General features: G+C 33.3%; 2 protein-coding genes across 2 annotated transcripts; both read right to left on the bottom strand.

Annotated features, from left to right (window-relative positions):
- Positions 1 to 192: 192 nt before the first annotated feature.
- On the bottom strand, positions 193 to 9,282 carry LOC130237097 (uncharacterized). The gene is made up of 9 exons (XM_056467904.1): positions 9,228 to 9,282; positions 5,938 to 6,072; positions 5,738 to 5,824; positions 3,441 to 3,599; positions 2,848 to 2,898; positions 2,697 to 2,738; positions 2,535 to 2,618; positions 336 to 357; positions 193 to 244 (listed from the first exon to the last, which is right to left on the bottom strand). Exons 1-9 carry the CDS (start codon positions 9,280 to 9,282, stop codon positions 193 to 195), a joined length of 687 nt encoding a protein of 228 aa, XP_056323879.1.
- Positions 9,283 to 12,027: 2,745 nt separating this feature from the next.
- Positions 12,028 to 21,677, bottom strand: LOC130237551 (uncharacterized). Its single transcript, XM_056468529.1, has 14 exons — positions 21,617 to 21,677; positions 20,310 to 20,363; positions 20,149 to 20,226; positions 17,869 to 17,925; positions 17,732 to 17,779; positions 17,587 to 17,634; positions 16,900 to 16,950; positions 16,410 to 16,496; positions 16,287 to 16,305; positions 16,164 to 16,195; positions 15,741 to 15,772; positions 15,589 to 15,655; positions 13,321 to 13,349; positions 12,028 to 13,239 (listed from the first exon to the last, which is right to left on the bottom strand). The coding sequence occupies exons 1-14, from the start codon at positions 21,669 to 21,671 to the stop codon at positions 13,147 to 13,149; spliced, it is 750 nt and encodes a 249-aa protein (XP_056324504.1). The 5' UTR covers positions 21,672 to 21,677; the 3' UTR covers positions 12,028 to 13,146.

Here is a 21,677-nt window from a genome sequence, read left to right as displayed (position 1 = left end):
TGGACCTTCAGGACCGGGATTAAAAACCCCTGTTATAGAAAAATAATGAGTAACTGAATACTAGCTGAAAACACATCACCTCATTTTCTTCAGGACATTCCTTCTTGTCATCATCATCATCTGGCACTGAAAACATTATGACAATAATCATATTAAACATGTAACCAGCTCCTTTTGTTCTGCATTAATTAGTCAATCAAATAATGACTTACCTGAATTCTGCACTGCTATTGAGGGTTTCATACTAAACATAAATAAAAGTACAATTGCTTGTGTGTGTTCTGTATTCTTCAAGCACCTACAGGATATTATGAAGTACACTAGAAAAGTCTTACCTCATTTTCCTTGGTTTCTGTCCTGATGAAATAAATTATACCAGTGTGTTAAAGAAGTATTGCAAGTTTAATATGAAAGGCCAGATTTCCTAAACTGCAAATTAGCACCACATTTCCATATTATAATTTAGAGCTAAATTAGTTTTTTGACAGAATTTAAAATTAGACGGTGAAGAACAGAAGTGAAGCATGTTTGATAGATTAAATACGGTGGCTGAGAGAACTCAAACGCACTGAGATAAGTAAAAAATAAATAAACCCATGCAAATGAAAAACACTAACAACTGGAAACATCTTCACAGCGCACCTAAATTCTGACAACAAATGCAAATACAGAAATGTGCTGCAAATAGCACAGAGCACAATGGAAATGTGCATTTTTCACCTTTATTGTACAGGACAGCAAGACTGAGACTGAGTTTATGAAGTTAGTGCATGTGCAGGTCCAATATATATCGCTTGTTCTGCAATGAAAATATTTTGTTGCTTCCTTCAATTTTTTTGTTGAAATTAACATTAAAAGTAACATTAACTTACTGTACATCAATTAAAATGACTTCAAACATCAAGTGAAAATTTAGTTTATAAAAAAGCTTAAACCTGATAAACTTAATAAAGTAAGTAAATAATTTAAATTAATAAAGTAATAAAGTAATAAATCTCACACCAATTCGTAACTTTAGGATTTCTCTCATTCTCTCAGTCAGGTTGACATTGTTCCCCGATGTCTGGGGACTTTGCATTTTGTGTGGAAAGTAAAATCAGTTGACATCAGAACCCAGTGTCAGACCAATGTCATTGTCCAATGTCAGACAGGCATTGGATTTTGGTCACTTTCCAACGCAACCTAAAAACAACCAAATATCAACATCTAATTATGTTACAGCTTGACATTGTGTGGACGTCACCACTATGATATCTATCAGATGTTGGACTTTGGTTGCCTGACGAATAAATGTCAGTATTTGACGTCAATATGATGTTGATTTAGGATGTTGGATTTTGGTCAGTTTCAAACACAACCTAAATCATTAATATAACATTGTCCTTAGAAGCTAGCTAAGGGGGGATATCATTCTAGGGGCCCCAGAGTTACTATTAGAGGGCCCAATCAAACCGGCAAAAAGCGTTTGCGACCCCCTCCGCTCTTCACTTTCGAGCGTGACAACCTCCACCCCCAACCCTCGCATGACTAATGTTGTCTTAGACCCTGACCGAGCCTGCTGGGTAGTTTAAGTAACAACTTAAACGAATGCTATCTCACGCCAATTTGTAACTTGTACATTTCTCTCATTCGTACAATTTAGTACAATTTGATCGTCCCCCAGTGACGCATTGCATTGGTTATTGAAATATATATTTGTTTATGTGGCAGTTCAATTATTTATCTGTGTTTATCTCTGCAATCTGTAAGTTGGCTTATTTTATCTTTCATACAGTGAACAAAATGTTTCAGTGAGCTTACTAAAATTTATTATAAATTTAAGTGGTTGCAAACAATTTATATGGGTTGAATTTGAACAAACAAAGTAAATTGAACGTTACTAAATTTCAGTTGTTTGTTTATTTTCAGCGCATATAAATTGTTTGCAACCTCTTAACCTTAAAAATAAGTTGTAAATCCAATTAAGTGCACTGAAATACTTCTCATTAAACATTAATGAACTAATTTTCCTATCTTAATGTGAGTAATAGCTCTAATAGATCATACATGTGGCCACAAGGGGTTCTGGATGGGGAAAAACTTGAGCCATCTTAGATAATCCTCTGAAAACAGACAATGAAATGTCTTGAAAGATCAATTTAATGTATTGATCAAGTCAATGTAATGTATGTACAAACACTTCTGTTATTAGCCTATTAATCACTTTTACTAGCCATTCTATTGGCAACATGCATGACCGAACTAAGAATTAACCACTAAACTGACGAAACATAAAATAGTTACATTTTCTCATTAGACGGGCTGTAATTACATATATTGTCATGATTATATAGATGTTTTCCCATGTGCTGACTAAATAATTGTTTTTAAGATGTTTTTAGCTTTAAGATGTTAAAGATTAAAAAATTTTGACTAAATAAGAATAATACATAATTGACTTAATAAGAATAATACATGATTTTCTGAGCATTAAATAATTGCACAGATTTTTGTAACAAATCCCCATAAATTGTGCATCTTAAAAGAAAACTTACTCATGCAGAAGAGACAGATTCCCAACAATCCACTCAGCAAAATTCCTCCACCGGTGGCTGTCAGTATCATGATTATCCACGATTCTTTGAAGCAAATCAGATTGAAAAGATCATTTTATGCAAAGTTTTGAGTTCAGTTATTGATTGATTGTTAATAATTACTTGTTGCTGGTGTTCTGCGTGCATCAGATGAAGCATTAACAACTAAAAGGTGCAAAAGAAACAGAAATTTGATGAAATAATACTGAAATGAAACTTGACTATGATATTTATTAAAAATAGCTTCTAATCTTTACAGTATCTCATAACTCACCCACTGTCATGTTCAAAGTGACGTTGAGAGGTTGTGAAGAATGAGCAGTTTCTAAAATACAATATCAATTTTGTCGATTGAATCATTATTAAATTTAAACAAATATTTTCCACTTTATTTCCTCATGTATAGTTTAAACAGATATAACATGCATAGTTTCAACATCAAACCTTTCAGACAATCAAATAATTATTAAATACAACAGTTTCTTACCTCCAAAACTAAACTATAAGGTAACACTTAAACAACACAATGCAACTTCAACTGTTCCCTTTATTATTTTGAGCAGTAGATTTTGTTATATATAGTTTAAAATACAGTGTAATTTAGTTTTTATATTTTAGAATCAAGTAACTCTAAACCATAGAGTTAATATTTCTCAGATTACACCGCAATTACACAGAGTCAATCTATAAGTTTACCAAAAAATCATCTGCTTCATGAATAAGTGTTTTATTTGATCAGGAATCTCTACACATTGTACCTCATTTAGTGAGGTCAAATAGTGAAACTCAGAGTTTCAGATCCTCATAATCACAGAAGTGCTGCAGGAACAAATGCTCTCAGTAATTAGAGTTTTAAAAAGTACTTACCCGATGTAGAATTTATTGTGCTGTCAGACCAAGTGCTAGACTTTGTGGCTGTAATATTCTGAGTTGTTGAAATGCTTATGAAGGTACTGTTGGTAAAGACGGAATCATCTAGTCTTGTTGTGTTTTGTTTAGTAGTCTCCTCTTTCACTGATGTTGAATCTGCACAGGATTATGCCAGGTTATTACAGTTTTTCTTCATTGCTTTGGCACATTTTTCTTAACATTCTCTAAGCTGTGAGTGCAAACCTGAAAACGGTTCGCTGGAACTTCAGAACTTTATGTAGTTACTCCCCCAAAACTAAATGCATGCTTCAAAACCCAGATATTGTGTCAGTAATTTGGCCAAGGCAACCAAAATAAAAAGTGTATTCGTCATCGTGTGAGCCTCACTGCTCAAAATGATTAGCTGTTTTTTCAACATGACAGTCAACCATGGAAATTAAGGTTTTTAAAATATCTGATATTTGTTAAGAAGTGTCAATAGTACATAGAAAAAATATATGAACATTTGTATTTATACAGTACATTTATGTTTGTATGAATGTATTACATGTAAAGTGCAATCCTGCTTGTCAAATTACTGTATACACTCTCAGAAATAAAAGTACGAGAGCTGTCCCTGGGGTGGTACCTTTTCAAAAGGTTCAAATTTGTACCTAAAAGGTCCATATTAATACCTCAAGGCTACAAAAATGTTTCTCTTAAACTTTTTAGGTACTAATATATACTTTTGAGGTACCAATTTGGACCCTTTAAGTACAAATGTGTACCTTTCGAAAAGGTACCACCCCAGTGACAGCTTACCAATATTTCTGAGAGTGTATTGTACAGTATGTGTCATTTCTTATGTTACCACAAATACACCAAAAAATAGCATCCATCTTGTCGCTCTTATTGGCCTTGCATGTCGCTGCAGTTTAGGATTGTATAAGTTCTCCATTCTCAAAAAAAAGGTATGATTGTACTGTGGACAATCTACATATATATATGCTACCAAAGCTAATTGGTTATATAGATGATGCAAATTGTATTGCAATTAGAGGTCATTTACTAATTTAACAGACATTACAATGTCAATATCAGATATTTATGGTGTAAACATGTGTGTATACAAATGTTTGATAATTGAATAAATAGTTTTGAGTGTGACGGCTTACATGATGAAGTTGTGAAGTGTTTGACAGTTTAAATAAGAATTGACTCATCAGTTTTGATCAACAAGCCATATGCAAACTGTACTTACTGTTTGCACACAAGCAAATCAATAAGAAATGGACATCTGATGTGAAAAATAAGCTAATTGTTCAGAGATCTAAACTTATTGTTTTGAAAAATAAATATTTTAATCAAGAATTAAGCCAAAGCAACTGAGAAAAACAATTAACAATCACCACAAAAATGATAGATTTCAGGTAAACTTACATAATGTTGATCCTTTTGTTGTACTTGGTACCTGAACTTGTACAGGTAGAAAATCTTTAGAGAGAAAAATACATAATGTACATTAATATAAACATAAATATATACATAAAATTAGTAGCCCTCCTATGATTTTTTTTCTTCCCTTTTTCAAATAATTCTTAAATGATGTTTAACAGAGCAAGGAATTTTTCACAGTAATTCCTATAATATTTTTTCTTCTGGAGAAAGTCTTGTTTTATTTCGGCTAAAATGAAAGCAGTTTTCAAAACATTTTAAGGTCAATATTATTAGACGCTTTAGGCAATGCTTTTGTTTCCGATTGTCTACAGAACAAACCATTGTTATAAAATAACTTGCCTAATTACCCTAACTTGCCTAATTAAGCTAGTTAAGCTTTTAAATGTCACTTTAAGCTGAATACTAGTATCTTGGAAAGTATCTAGTAAAATATTATTTACTGTCATCATGGCAAAGATAAAATAAATCAGTTATTAGAAATGAGTTTTAAAACTGTTATGTTTGGAATTGTGTTTAAAAAAAATCCCTCCGTTAAACAGAAATTGGGGGACAATATACAGGGGGGCTTATAATTCTGACTTCAACTGTATATGCAAATCAAAATGAATTAGCATTTGCTGACAATATTCCTGATTGCATACCTGTAAGGTTGTATTTGTCACTGTGTGGTGAACGTTCAGATAATGCTGAAGTTCTAGGAGAATAATTGCAGCTCATCACTGGACTTCTTACTGACTTAAGGATATTAAACAAGTTATTTTCAGGGATTGTAAAACTACACTGTGTTCTTCTAGATGGTTTATCAGTCTTTAGAATTTGTTTATTTTCATCTCCAATTAAGAGAAAACAAGTATAACCAGCATTATCTGATCCTGGTATTTCACAGTAAACTCTAAATTCAGCATTTTGAGAGTCATAATTTACTGTAATCTCCGGCTTCTCATCTGCAAAACAAAACAAATACAAACACATTAATGTAGAAGAGCTAAACTATTATGGCAATGATCATGATGAAAGAAAAACACAGTCATGAAAGATACTAAACAGTGAAATTTACCCAAAGAAAACCTCTTTTTTGCCCCTGTGATATAGTGAGGTTGAACAGATGATGTGTCTTGTGCTTCATATCTTATATTTGAGTTATTCTGCACTGTTGATGGAGATGTCGTCAACCACAACTGCTCGAACAATGCTGTAGGAGAAATACAGTACAGTATAACAAATTCACATTAAAAATAGATGCTTAATTGGTATTGATATTTTAATAAATATGCTTATACATCTATAAATGTAGGTTTTATATATAGTTCCTGTACAATATTAAAATACTCGTCTATTTATTTTCATTCATTCATTTTCTTATTCATTATTCTGTAAAACTTATGAAATCTAGCAGCGTTTTCATGAACTCAGCAAAAAGGTTTTCAAAATCTCACGTTAAAATTGGGTTGTACCTAAAGAGAGAGATAACAGATAAAAGTGTGGATTGTGCAAGTCAGTTTTGTTTGCCCCTTCGTGATGACTGATGAGACATGAGTGCCGCGTGACATACGGTGAGGTTTGTGGCTGGTGAGGCACTGACTCTGTCAAAGTCAGATTTACAAATACACCCACTCAATATATTTGCCAACTACCGATTGTATTTCATATATCATATCAGCATTATTTCTGTACATGTAGCAGGTACATATTGGGCCACGGAAAAATGTATAGCGATTAAGTATGTCTTGTAAAAAACACCCAACTGGAGTCCAGTCAGCCTATTACAAGCCACACACAGCACCACGGCGGATGCGCACGCTCTCTCTCATTCACAAACACACACACACACACACACAAAGAGAGCACCACAGTGGATGTGCGTACTCTCACATTCACATTTCAAATTTAGGTGCTTTATTGGCATGTCAATAACTGTACATTTGTATTGCCAAAGCAGTGCAGCGTTGCTCCGTACAAACAAGAAAGTAGTGCAGTAAAGCAGTAGTCTCTCATTCTCTCTCTCTCTCTCTCTCTCTCTCTCACTCTCGGGAGCACGCGCTCTTTCTCTCGGGAGCGCTATATTGTTAGACCGCCCACTCCCGTTTAAATTGCACAAGAGATCCTGACCGCTACCATGTTTTATTCTGAAATTTATTCCCGCGCCGCAAGAAAACTGGTTAATGCAGACCACTAGAATGAGCCTCCTGCATTTATCCTCTTTACTTTCTCTTTACTCATTTACTTTCGTGAATAAGGAAACCGTGTTGTACACTCCACTGAAGACATCCATTAGCCAACATATTTCATTTCATTTGTTAAGCACAAAGATTTGTTTCAAAACTATTTCTAAATTCAGTTCTAATTTCCAGCAAACGAATAAATGAACAATAATTACGAAGTGTGGTCAAAAAACTGATTATATACAAATACACGTCTTGTTCTTATGCCTCATATGGTGATGCAGATGTCTCCAAAACAAATCCAAACTTGTTTTTATTAAAACAAATATAAATATGCATATAATAAATAATTCTGCTAATAATAATAATAACATTATACAAAGGCAAATTGTGATGAATAAACTGAAAAAGCCCCTGGACATGATAAAGGCAGTGGTTTTGATATTTATGTAGAAAATAATAATTTTTGTAATATTTTAATCCTTTAATTTTTTTGTTTTGATATGTAAAGATATTTGTGTATTGCTGTACATCCTGTGTGTATTCAGCAATGTGTAAGCGTTTAAGGCACACAACTAACGCGCTCTGTGCTGGACTTTAGACCTACTTTCAGCTGGTCAATTGCGTAGTCTATTTTAATTCCTCAAAATAGCAACGCTCCAACAATGCGCCTTAACACACCTCTTTTCTAGACCGAAACACCCATCCACAACGTGGTGCAAATGGATTTAATTTTTAAACAACGTGGTGCAAAACTAGAAAATTAGGGTTGCATTGGTCTGAAAATAGTCAAACACGTCTTGCACCTTATTGCGCTGGGTGTATAGATGATAGGGCCTTTAATCTCTAATACTGGGTTTTGCTTTTGCTGCTGTGTAAAAAAAACCCTCATTTGTCATATTTGAGAACAAAAGGAGATTGAAGTTCAGTAGAAACCCAGAAATACCTCAGTAGTGTATATCAGACCACATGCATGAGAAAGAAACTGATTCTATAACAGAGGAGGCCTATAGTTCAATTTGATGATGATGATAATAGCTATGCTTTTATATTTGGTTTGTGCTTTGCTCACAACCTAGACACAAAACAAACAACTAAAACAAATGCACACAACCCATTACACATACTAGAGTTATCATAACATTACAAATACATTGTATTTTACATTCATAAATTCAATTAGAGTTTCTTTGTTTTTATATATATATATATATATATATATATATATATATATATATATATATATATATATATATATATATATATATATATATATTATGGTTGAAATGCTGGTAATAGTAGTAGTTTTAGTTATTGTGTGTCATCTATTCCGGCTGCAACCCAGTACTGGGAAACACCCACTCACTCTCACATTCTCACACACACTTATACACTCACAAAAAAAGGTATGTGAGCTGTCACTGGGGTCGCCTAAAAAGCACAAAAGTGGTGTTCTTGAAATCTGTAGGTACTAATATATACATTAGAGGTACCAATATAGACCCTTTAAGTACAAATGTGTACCTTTTAAAAAGGTACCACCCCAGTGATGGCTCACGTACGTATATTTCTGAGAGTGCACTATGACCAATTTAGTTGATCCAATTCACCTATAGCGCATGTCTTTGGACTGTGGGGGAAACCGGAGCAGCCGCAACATGGGGAGAACATGCAAACCACACAGAAGTGACCCAGTCGGGACTCAAACCAGCGACCTTTTTGCTGTGAGGCGATCATGCTAACCATTGTGCCACCCAAAAATTATTAGTTATTAGCTTAAATTATAAGTTATTAGCTTAAAAGATCCAAGTTACAACAGGTTTACTTACTTTTTGAAAGTCAGTTTGTTGATTTTTAAGGAAACAGGTTTACTCACCTTTTTAAGTAAAGTATAGCTAATCACTTCTTTACCGTGCAGTGTATATTCATTTTACAATAGATTACTGTAAATCTTATAAAAAGCTGAAATTGTTTATTCCATCAAAGTGGCTTTTTCCACAAATGTCTTGACAGGGCAAATATAGCTCCAATAATTTTGTCTGTAGTTTTGTACTATTTTATGGATATTGCTAGCACCTGAAACCAGTTCTGAAAATATTACAAAAATATGCATATACAGAACTATACTAAGAAGAGACTCATGTTATTAGACCAAATTTAATTTAGAAAACTTAAATGCACTTACTTAGAGGCTGAACCTCAAGAAACAGCCAGGAGATGAGGAAGATGTGCAGCATCATGTCAGCGTCACATGAAAGAGAAATGAACTGATGTACAGACACGCACATCAATACTTATGAGGAAGTAGACAGCAATGAAAGGAAAGCGGCTGTATACAAACTAAATGACACAATATGTCAGTATAACATTAAACACATTATCAGCGTCTTTAAATATTTAAAGTGTTGGAATCTTCTGATGTAGAATATAAATCTTAAATTCTCATTTTCATTTGTTACAATAGTTTAAAGCTTTGGGGTTTATAAAAGTGGTTACAAAGTGAAAGCAATGAGGGCTAACCGTAAGATGGAGCTGCAAAGACATGATATCTGCTGCTTAATTGCTTAAGCTGATAAAACAACTCCATATACTCCGTTGATTGATACTCAAAAGGCCATATACTCCATTGATAGGAGGTATGTGGCGTAGGTTAGATCAAAATAAACTCCAGAAATTGTTTTATATGCTTTATTTCCCATATCATATACCTAGAATCAGAAGGGCCATATTGACCATATATGGAATGGTCGTAAATATTACTGCTGCCTGCTCTTTCTCTCTCACACACACACACACACACACACGTGCACGCAAGTTGTGTTGAGGATAAAATTTAGGCTAAATTATAAATTATTAAGCTGTAATGTCAAAGAAACACAGTCAGTAAATAATATCCCCCTCTGCATCAACGGTGTATTGCACAAAAGTGTATTGCAGTTCTTTTACTTCATATAAATTATACAGTAAGAGCTGAGTGATTGATTTTAAACAGTTAAACGATTCTTAAACGTGCATTTTGTACTATGGAAAAACTTATACTCAGCATTCTACATGTGTGTTTCGCAATAAACATGCTAAATTAAGAATAGATGCAATTAAACGTACCTTCTGCCTCTTTAGTGTGGAGCTGAATAAATGTATAATCTGTATATCCTGTATTTTGTGTTCTGATGAGCCTCTGAACAGATGGCTCATGAAGTCGGTTCATAGCAACATATAGAAAACAATCTGCATAGTCCTACATGCATAGTAAGTTTAATAGAAACATAGATATCCTTAAAAATAACTAAGGAAGGAAAAAGATGATTGTTGTCTAACTAGGAAACATTAGCCGCATTTCCACTGTCGGGCCAGTGCGAACCAGGGCTTTTAGTGTGGCTTATTAAACGCAGCCTGAGACGTGCATATTAATGATCTCAGAACATCATATGAGTCTGTATTTTGACTGCTGGTCTTATGACATGGCTGCTCGTTAGGTTTAGATGTGTAAAATGTGAGCTAAAATACATGCAACTTTTGAGGGAGTGTCCCATGAGTCATGCAACAGTCTGTGTTGTGTTCTGATTATTTTTTTACCAGGGATTTACTCTTGCTTAACTTACCTGAGAACAAGGAAACACTGATCTCTTATTATTCTACTATGCCTAGGTATACCCAGATTTTCTTTATAGGGCACTTTTAATGCTTGTTTCGAAAATTCAAATTTGAAAGGACCATGTTAATAAGTGCACCAAAAATCACAGCCTAATACAACCCAACCTAATGGGTTACATATAAGTGAATGTACCTCAATGCATGAAAAAATACATACACATACAACTCTGTAAATTCCTGGGTTACACAGCAGAGGGCGATCTCTTCAAGATTCCTATGTTTGTCAGACAATTAAAAATAACTGTTTTCAATGCAAATAAACATTAAATTGTAATATATTCATGTGATGCAAGTCAAATATTTGCATCATTATTACTCCAGTCTTTAGTGTCGTGGGATCCTTCAGAAATCATTCTGATATGATCAACACTAGCCCATTGGAAATATGTGCTTCAGCCTACTTTTTTGGGGGGAGGGAGGGGGGTGGACTATTTGTAAAATCATAAAAATGTACTTCAACATAGGATTGACTGCAGTTTCCTGGTAAAAATTCTCTCTACAGGGCAGTATGACACCAACCATATTTGTTCCTTTAAACATTAATGATATTTAAAAAGTAATATAGCTGAATAAATGATTAGTTTCAGCGTATTTGAACAACTCCAAACAAAAACCACAAAATAACCTAACAATGTCTGTGATTTGTAATGATGTATGACTTGTTTTGTTGTAAACGTACATCATAATGTACATGTACCCTAAGCAACGTTTTTCAGAATCGTTAAAATGTAGACAACGCCCTCTAGTGGATTTGTCATCTAAAACATGCCACAACGTGTACCCAGAGCAACGTGTTTTTAATTTAGCAAAAATGCCACTCATTTACAATCATTTGTAAGATTATAAATGCCTTCTGATCAATTTAAAGTATCCTCACTGCATTTACATTGACTTGCATTTGGTGCAGTGGGTAGCACGATCGCCTCACAGCAAGAAGGACGCTGATTCAAGCCTCGGCTGTCTCAGTTGGCATTCCTGTGTGGAGTTTGCATGTTCTCCCAGTGTTGGAGTGGGTTTCCTCAGGGTGCTCCGGTTTCCCCCACAAGTCCAAAGACATGAGCTATAGGTGAATTGGGTAGGCTAAATTGGCCATAGTGTATGTGTGTGAATGAGTGCGTATGGGTGTTTCCCAGTGATGGGTTGCAGCTGAAAGGGCATCCGCTGCGTAAAACATATGCTGGATAAGTTGGCGGTTCATTCTGCTGTGGCGACCCCTGATTAATAAAGAGACTAAGCCGAAAAGAAAATGAATGAATGAATGAATACGTTTCCTCTTTGTATTTTCATGAATGCATTCAAATAGTTTATTTGCACATTTCTTTTCATACAGTGTAACCCATGATGCAACCTGAGTAAGAAACAAACATTTAGACCATTGGTTTAATAACAGAAGTCTTTGGATGTGTGAACTATTACTTAATCCAGCTGTAAACAATGAAATATTAAACAAAATGTTGATTTTTATAAGATTGTATGATCAGAAAATGTGTTTATAAATGGTTAAGCAATGCAAGTTTAATTTGACAAGCAAAGCTCATGAGACCATTGGAACAAAACAAAGGCAGACATTTTACACCTTAATTTTAGAAAAAGAGAAGAATAAAATACAAAATAGTGCTTCAAATGGTGAAAATCAAGTGAAAACCAGCAGGACAAACATCAGCCGATTCGAATGTTATCACTCGATTGAATGGGTGTTATCAGTGGTTATCAGCTGATAGATATGGGCCAGTAGGAGCCTTCTGCACCTACTGTTAGGCTCAGAAGACTGTTATCATCCATCCACATGGTTAATCAGCTATAGATCACATACAGCTATGGCCGGAAGTTAACAAGAATTATTTATATTATTTATAAAATTTCCCATTCTGTTATATTCTGTTAACTTCTACCCCTACCCAAACCCTAAACCCTACCGTCACAGTAATGTAAAAACAGATCTGGATCTGGAGTCTTCTCTATTAGTATAGCTGATTAACCATGTGGATGCATGATAACACCCTTCTGAGCCTACCAGTAGGCACAGAAGGCTCTTACTGGCTCATATTTATCAGCTGATAACGTCCATTCATTGGAGTGATAACATTCAAAGCAGATGAAAAATGAGAGAGAGTCTTATGATTGCTTACCAGTATGCACATTGATGTCAAGTGTATTTTGATGTGGCTACATGTACTGTAGAACAACCCAAAGCACAAATGAAATGAAAGTTTGACGTACAACCTGTGAAAGGTTAGGGGGATGTGTTGTTTTAAAAGCAGAAGGTTAACATTTACTATAAAAGGCATGTACTGTAAGATCAGAAGTTTGTGACATATGACACTTGTGAAAGTTGTGAGGTTGTGTTGTTAAAAAAAGCATAAGATTTTACCAAAAAAGGCATGCATTTGATGGTTACAATTATTATGAGTTCTGGGTTGAGTTGAATGGTTTGTGATAGCTGGATTCTGTCAGAGGACTGTCACCTGACTGTAGACAGTCTCGCAGTCACTGGAGACGGGTGGCTGGGTGAGGATGGTGTAAAATAAAGCATTTGATTCTTGCTGGAGGTAGAAATATATAATGTGAAGCTTTTGTATAGAGCAAATATAATGTGGTCTGTGTGAACCGGCTCATCTACTCACCTCAGTTGGATTTGACTCTTCAGTGTTCTCTGCATGATACATAAGATATCAAAAATCATAAGACATGTCAAGGATTTTGTTCAGATGATGCAAAGTATTTTCGTTGAATGTTTTAAATATTTAAGTATCATCAACATTTTCACGTTATGGGAATATTTATTTGTAATGCTCTCAAATATTCAGAAACCAGAAAAATGTTAACTAAATGTTAAAAGACAACTAAAATGTTTCAGTATAAATGTATATATTGCATTTAGTGCAGACATAAAACACGATTAAAGTTCTTTTAACAAATGCTCTATTAATAGGGTATATGCAGAAGTATGCAGAAGGACTTTTAATTTTGCAGTAACCTGGGTCAAACGCTTCCGGTGAACTGTATGCCTTTACAAAATTGACACGTTTAAGGTCTGTTTTCTTTAAAAATCTGCGATTTTCACTGCCTGAATGATATACGATATAAAGTGGGTCTCAAAATGTACAAGAAGCACTGCATTAGATGACATTTTCTGCATCATGTCTTTAAAATATTAACATTTATTTTAATCCATATGTTCAATTAAGTTTCTGTGCTAGCCTGCTAATCCTGACGGCGTGTGCGTGTAAATGGCTTTTCATCTCCTTTTATGCTTAAGCAACCAAATGAACGCTGCAGTCTATTTAACTGATTATATTTTAATTACATTACAACATCGATGCTGTAAAAGGAACCATATAAAATTGAAAAAAGTCACTTTAACCGTTCACCGGAAGTTTATTCGTATAGGAAGAAACACTAGCATATACCCTGTAGTACACTGAGTTAAAAAAAAAAGTTGACTCAACTTAAAATTTTAAGGCAACAAACTTGAGGACATTTTTAAGTTGACTCAACTTTCAACCAAAATTTTTGCATTTGACTCGACTGAAGTTGAGTAAACTCAATGTCCTGAAGTTTGTTGCCTTATTTTTAAGTTGTCAACTTTTTTTTATTATAGTGTACTGGAAGAATGTTAGTTCATAACAATCTGAGAGTGTTGTCGGTTAGCTGGGATCTAAATGATATAGTTAGCATTTTATTTTATTTTATTTTTAGCCAAATAATTGCCAGCAGAAGCAATGAGGACCTTTAAGACAAGTCTTTTTACTCATTTGGCCATCTTTTAAACCTTCTTTATGACGTTTTTTCAGTCTTTAAAGTTTTTTTTTTTTGTACTTTAACTGGGAAAAAATCCAATTATCCAATTAAATTCTCCATTACATTTCATATTTAAAATCACCAATGAAATCTGACAACAGTTTGTTTCTCATATTCAAATAATGATGATGATGTAATTAGTGATTGGCTCTTTTCAGGCAGGACTTTTACACAATAGTGCACATCACACTTTCACTTTCCATTACTAACTAATAAAAGTTTCTTTGTAAATTACATATAAAGTCTTTGATATGGCAAAACAAGACCTGTTTGTTAAACACTCCCTCCAATTTGAAAGAAATATCCAATAGATGTCCACACTAGATATCTTGGCTAAAACAAGGCTATATTTAGGCTGTCAATGAAAATCTAATAGACATCTGACAATAGTCCAAAAAAAGACCCAAAATTGGGTAAAATAAGGACAAACCAAAAGGTTGGGTTAAATTTGGTACTATAAATTTAATTAAAATAACTTACAGAGTGATTGGTTTTGTCCATGTTTTAACTAATTTTACGTTTTATGTTGAGATAACCCAGCATTTTTGAGAGTGTAGTCATTAAATAGACAAAATACTGCAAAATTACTGGGTTTACAAATGTGAAGGCTGTCTAATTTGTCTATTTAATGACTACACATCTGTAAATACTGGAAAATGCTAGGCTGTTGTAACGATTGGGTCTGTTTGGATACAAAGCGTAATTTAAGTTTAATTTTAAAAAAGTAACCCGATTTTGGGTTTCCCCATATTTGACCCAGTGCTGGGTTATAACGAGTCAAGATGACCAGTTTGTGGCGGATTTTTTTTACTTGCAGCCCAAATTTAATATTGTTTTACCCAAAACGTCTTGGTCTGGATGTCTATTAGATGTATTTTAAGCATAAATAAAATGTTGCTGGGCTGTTACTCCTACCAAAGTAGCTTACTGTACATCAACATTAACTAATCTTAAGATAGTTTACTATATTTAGTTGATTTATTTCACATAGAAGATAAAGATACAGTTTAATCACTGTAGCTGATTGAAAGTATTAGCAAATTGAGGGTGTCAAACAAACATAGTTTAAAGTGAGCTGTTTTATTGTTTACCTGCTGTTGGAGAGGTGGACTCTATGAACTTTACGGTTGAGTAAACAACCGAATCTTCCTCTTCAATCTAAATAACAAAATATGATTTATTGAACAGTGCAAACATCAAGACAATCCCATTAGTAACACAAATATGCACTGATGATGCTTACTGAGTCTGAACCGGCCACTGGCAAAGAAACTTCTACAATACAGACAATAATTCAAGATTTCACAAACATTAGCGGAAACAACAATAGCGGAAATATTTTCTTTTAAGATGTCCTTGTTACAAAATGTTCAGAAAAGCAATCGCAACATATTATACATAATCAATTACAATTAAGTTGGCGGTTCATTCAAGTCGAAGTAAATGAATGAATGAATGAATGAATGAATGAATGAATGAATGAATGAATGAATGAATGATTACAATAAACCTAACCCCGCTGACTCTAACCATGTTTTAAGAACATGTAAGTAATTAATAATACTCAGTAGTTAAATTATCATTTATAGTGTAATGAGGACACCTTAAAATGTTGTTGCCACAATGACTTACATGCTGTATTGAGAGGTGGAAATTTAATACTCACCTTGTTTTTTATGTCTGGATTCAAACCAGATGCTAAATTGCACAAATGCCATCCTTTATTTTCTATCCGTTTCATCAATGATTTATTTCACAGAATACTCTTATATAATAGAAACATCCTCACCTCTGAGCCTTTGGTTTTCCTGCAGTGAAAGAAACATTAGATCTCTGACATTTAAATTCCATTCACATTGTTAAAACTACAAGCATCATGGAAATGTGTGTATGTTCAGAAACACAGACTTACGTGTATATCCGTACATTAAGATGCCAATGAGTCCAGTCAGGAAAATTCCTCCTCCAGTCGCAGCCACAGCAACAAAGAAGAACATTCCTGTGAAAGACAAAGACATTAATAACGTGTATAATGATGCATTGTATTTAATGTGGAGGTCAAAAGTTAACGCATGACAATCTTACACTTGGAAATATAGGTACGAGTGCTTTCACTGGGGTGGTACCTTTTTAAAAAAAAATACACATTTGTACTTAAAGGATCCATATTGGTACCTCAAATGCAGATATTTGTACAGAAACAATTTAAGAGGAATACGTTTGTACTTTTTAGTTACTAATACAGTATGTACCCTTAAGGTGTTATTAGTATGGACCCTTTAGGTAGAAATGTGTACCTTTTGAAAAGGTACCTCCAGTGACCGCTCCTATACCTTTATTTATACTTAACTATGGTGATGATTAAACTTGATCATGGAAAACCTCTGATTAAAGATACTTACTTTTGTTTGACTTGTTTTCACTTTCAAGGCCTTTAGTTATCAATGTGAAAACTGTAAAAGGAGAAATTGTCCATCAGCATATCTTTACATTAGTATTCACAGTTTCACACTTCATATCTGTTTACTAAATGAATTTGATTGGTTTATAATTTGTATATTTCATATTTGGGATAAATGTCAATGCTTTTATGGCCCACACTGTAAAATATCTGTTAATTAAGAGTTTACGGATTTTGTCTTTTCTGTTTATTGGTGGTTGTGAATTGCATTATGGGACCTTGGCCTCTGTACTATTGACTTTTAATGTTAAAGATTCAACTCTAGAATTTAACAAAGGGACTTATAGTGGTTTAAAATAATGTAATGTATTAGAAATAATATATAGAGAAATAAGTCTGTAAAATAACAGAAAAAGTACTGGTAGTTTATTGTTTATTACAGGGTTTTTGTACTGTATTATATACAACATCAACCTAGAAGTTAAATCACTTTAAACTATTAAAAATATTAATAAAAGTAATTTTTTCAAACTTTTCCAGGTTAAAAGTTGTTGGAAGAACAATCAAGGTCTCACAATGCAATTAAAAGCATAAATAAACGGAGTAAATAAAACCATGAATCCCAAAATACGGATAACTGCAAATTTACAGCTATTTTTTACAGGACATTTTAGAGTATTTTTTGTACCTGATGTGTGTTCTGTAGTATCAATAAGTGTAGTCGATTCCAGGATGGCTGAACATTTGTAAATAAATCAATCAGACATTATTTTTATTATTTTATTTTTTTGGCTACAGTAGTGATAGAGTTCGTAGAAGAATCTTGGACTTACTATTTGCAGAACTGTTGAAGTTGTGTTTGGTGGTTAGATTAGGCATATCTAAAGCAACAAAACAAATGCTGATTAGTAGATTTAGAAGCAAATTATGTAAATTACAGTAAAAGTATGAGATGGACAGAAGTGCTTACTGGTTTCTGAATCTGTCATGACTTCGGCACTGGATGTTATCGCCAAATCTGTTGAAGCTACAGAATAACTGTTTTTCAGTGGCTTGTTTTGACATGAAATTATAAATATGAATATGAAAGTATAAAGATTTTTTTCCATGCTGCTACAAATTCATGCTGGTAAATATAGCACAAAAATCGCCTATAGAGGAGTTGGAAGTCGTTGTGCAAAATGACTAAATCATTCATTCAAGCAATTCTTTCATAACAGCTGATTTATTTTTAGAAAAAAAACTTTGAACTCAATATCCATTCATTCAGGATTACACTCAAGCTGAAATATTGTTTAAAAAAATTGTTATAAATTCACGGTAAAATAACAGCAGCTGCTGATGCCAGAATTTTCGTTAGTTGCCAGAATCGTTCCATACACTTTTTTTATTTTACAACCCAGGCTCATTCTGAAAATGTACCTCTATAAATATTTCTGGAGAGAGCAAATTTGTCCTAGGGGCCACCAGAGGCCATTGTGTGCATTTTTTGAGATCTCAAATATCTCTCTCTCTCTTGTGTCATTTTTGCCTGCTGTTCTCACGTAAATCCACCAGACGCCGCTGTTGACCAACCGACCGACCGATCGACTAAACCACCCTCCTCCATTCCTAAACCCAACCAATAGTGTTTTAAAAACAACAGATTGACCCGCCCACCCATTTCCCTAAAAACAATGCAGAAAAAGAATAGCCCTCACTTGATTTTACCACGTTTTCAGATTTTACCATGTTCTCACCCTGTTATTTACTTTATTTATTATGCTTATTTTATTTTTTGGCTTCTGTTTTTGTCTTACCCACTTTCTGGAACCGTTCTTTTCCAGACTCAATCCCTGTCATCGTGGTCAACTCCTTTTTGCCAATCAAGTCCGCCGACGTACATGCCGAGCCACAGGTCAAGCTGGTAACAGCGGGAAAGCCGTCCATACAGAGTTAAGCGGTCAGCTGGTAAGCGCGAAGAGGAACGATGTCATGCCGCCCAGTAGTGTTCATTTTAAAGTCGAAATGCAGCCACATGTACTTCTGGCTACATAATTCGCAATCTCCAGAAATGTATATAGGGCTATGTTTTCATAATGAGCTTATGCTGTTTTTAATCATACAACAATGAAAAGTGCTGACATCTACACAACTTAACTTTGTCACACAGTCAAAAACAACCATGAGCATTATAATGTAGCAATTTTACAGTTTTCCACCTGTTAAAGTCAGACATTTTTACAGTGTAAGACATTTTTGTGAGCAAAACCCATACTATATTTATATATATATATATATATATATATATATATATATATATATATATATATATATATATATATATATATATATATAATATTTTTTGCTTTTTATTACTAGAATTGCATTTTTATATGCTTCTTTACATGTGAATTATTTTGAACTCTGAAGACATGTTTATTTTCTGTTTGTTTCATCCTTTTTGCGCTTTAAAACAGTTGCAGTAATATAACTTATTAGATTACTTAAGCATTAATTTGATCAGATTTGTCCACTGCATTGATAATTAATAAAGACAAGACGTTTTTGTGTTGATTGTTGACACCGTGGACATTACAGCATTACATAATTTGCTAAAATGAATACTTGCATACCTAATTAAATAGTGATTAGAGTTTTTTAGCTAGTACTAGAAAAGAAAGTCTTTTTTTAAGGCCTTAAAAACTATTAAATTCCTTATTATTATTGACCTTATTCTTTGTGTACGAGCAGGCACAGCCTTTTGAACCTTTTTGGCTCAAGACTTCTAGTCTCATCTACTTCATTTGACTTTTAGGCTTGAAAACAGTTTGTTAGGCTGCTTGATGTTGCATATGCAACCGGTATTCTCTCAATATATTATTCTGCTTTGTCTGTAGTCATGCACACATTTGTTTGCAGAAAAAGTAGTTTGACCATTTTCTTCTGTTTATTATTTCCACTCATTTTTCCATAGGAAACTAAATCAGAAGTTCTAAAACAATCGCAAAAACCAGCACACTTCTGCATTGAAGAATAAGGTCAATAGCAAAATTCTAAAACTACAGTCACGTCTCTTGATGTAAACTGAAAGCCTATTGGCTGTTTTTTAAAAAAGGGGGAGGAGATAACCATTCTATACGGGGGCCCACCCCAACTATCTGTTAGCTGGAAACACATCAACATAGGATTTGAACTGGACTATCACAGCAGAATTGTGTTATGTAACAAAAATATGAATCATATTTAACATTTGAGAAAATAGTTCCACCTTCAGAGATTTCATTGATGGTCAGTGTATATATGTCGTTCTCTGGGGTCGGCGGCAAAGATGTGACAACAGCCAGACCTTATACAACAAAACAAAAAAACTTTAAAAGAATAAAACATTTGGTCTATTTAATAAAAGTAGTTTATGATTTAACAACTCACCTGTGGCCATAACTGAGACACTGTCAGAAAGAGATGTCACATTTTCTGTTGATGCTGTATAGTTAAAAAAAATAAAAGTAAAATAAAATAAATAGAGTCAGAATTATTAGCCCACCTTTGAATTTAATTTATTTTTAAATATTTCCCAAATGATGTTTAACAGAGCAAGGAAATTCACAGAATGTCTGATAATATTTTTTCTTCTGAAGAAAGTCTTATTTGTTTTATTTCGGCTAGAATAAAAGCAGTTTTTAATTTTTTTAAAAAACATTTTAAGGATAAAATTATTAGCCCCTTTAAGCTATATTTTTTTTTCGATAGTCTACAGAACAAACCATTGTTATACAATAACTTGCCTAATTATCCTAACCTGCCTAGTTAACCTAATTAACCTAGTTAAGCCTTTAACTTTTCTCACTTTAAGCTGTATAGAAGTGTCTTGAAAAATATCTAGTCAAATATTATTTACTGTCATCATGACAGATAACATAAATCAGTTATTAGAAATGAGTTATTAAAACTATTATGTTTAGAAATGTGTTGAAAAAATCTTAATTTTTTTTCTTAACACATTTCTAAATCTAGTTTTTAAAAACTCATTTCTAATAACTGATTTCTTTTCTCTTTGCCATGTTGACAGTACATAATATTTTAAACTAAGTCAAGTAAAATGTAAAAACAAAACCGTAATCTTCAGTGTATGGGACGCTTAACTAAACAACTCGAGCTATTTAAAACATAATTAATATAATATTTGACTAGATATTTTTCAAGATACTAGTATTCAGCTTAAAGTGACATTTAAGGGCTTAACTAGGATAATTAGGCAAGTCATTGTATAATGATGGTTTGTTCTGTAGACTATTGCAAAAAAAATATTGCATAATAATTTTGACCTTAAAATGTTTTTTTTTTTTTACTCTAGCCGAAATAAAACAAATAAGACTTTCTTCTGAAGAAAAAATATTATAGGAAATACTGTGGAACAATCCCTTGCTCTGTTAAACATAATTTGGGAAATATTTGAAAAAGAAAAAAAAATACCAGAATGGTGAATACTTTAGACTTCAACTCTAGATAATAATTTTATATATTATATATATTGTTAAATATGACATTATACTCCATATAATTACCTTTGTAAATGTTAAGGTTATAAGGTTATAAAATGTAAATGCTTCTGTATTTTAAAGAAATCTTCCTTGTGCATGGATGAATGGAAATCATAGAGATGCATTATAAAATAGAAAACAATATGTCTGTAATGTGTGTTTTATTATTACTATAAATAATCGGCGATCACTTACCTTGCAATAAAACCTCCAGTAAAAGCTGTAAGGTTATGAAGATGAATAGGGCCATTTCTGT

Source organism: Danio aesculapii, chromosome 11 (assembly GCF_903798145.1).
Source record: "Danio aesculapii chromosome 11, fDanAes4.1, whole genome shotgun sequence".
Lineage (NCBI taxonomy): Eukaryota > Metazoa > Chordata > Actinopteri > Cypriniformes > Danionidae > Danio > Danio aesculapii.
Note: the sequence above shows the minus strand (reverse complement) of the source record. Positions and strands in the feature narration are given on the sequence as shown.

Coding starts and splice junctions, on each gene's coding strand:
- LOC130237551 (XM_056468529.1), bottom strand. CDS start 21,671: ATGGCCCTATTCATCTTCATAACCTTACAGCTTTTACTGGAGGTTTTA. Junction 15,773..16,163: donor ATCCAGACATAAAAAACAAG/GTGAGTATTAAA, acceptor TCTGTATTGTAG/AAGTTTCTTTGCCAGTGGCC. Junction 13,350..15,588: donor GTCCACCTCTCCAACAGCAG/GTAAACAATAAA, acceptor TGTATCATGCAG/AGAACACTGAAGAGTCAAAT.
- LOC130237097 (XM_056467904.1), bottom strand. CDS start 9,282: ATGATGCTGCACATCTTCCTCATCTCCTGGCTGTTTCTTGAGGTTCAG. Junction 2,899..3,440: donor CACAATAAATTCTACATCGG/GTAAGTACTTTT, acceptor ATTGTATTTTAG/AAACTGCTCATTCTTCACAA. Junction 2,619..2,696: donor ACGCAGAACACCAGCAACAA/GTAATTATTAAC, acceptor TTTGCTTCAAAG/AATCGTGGATAATCATGATA.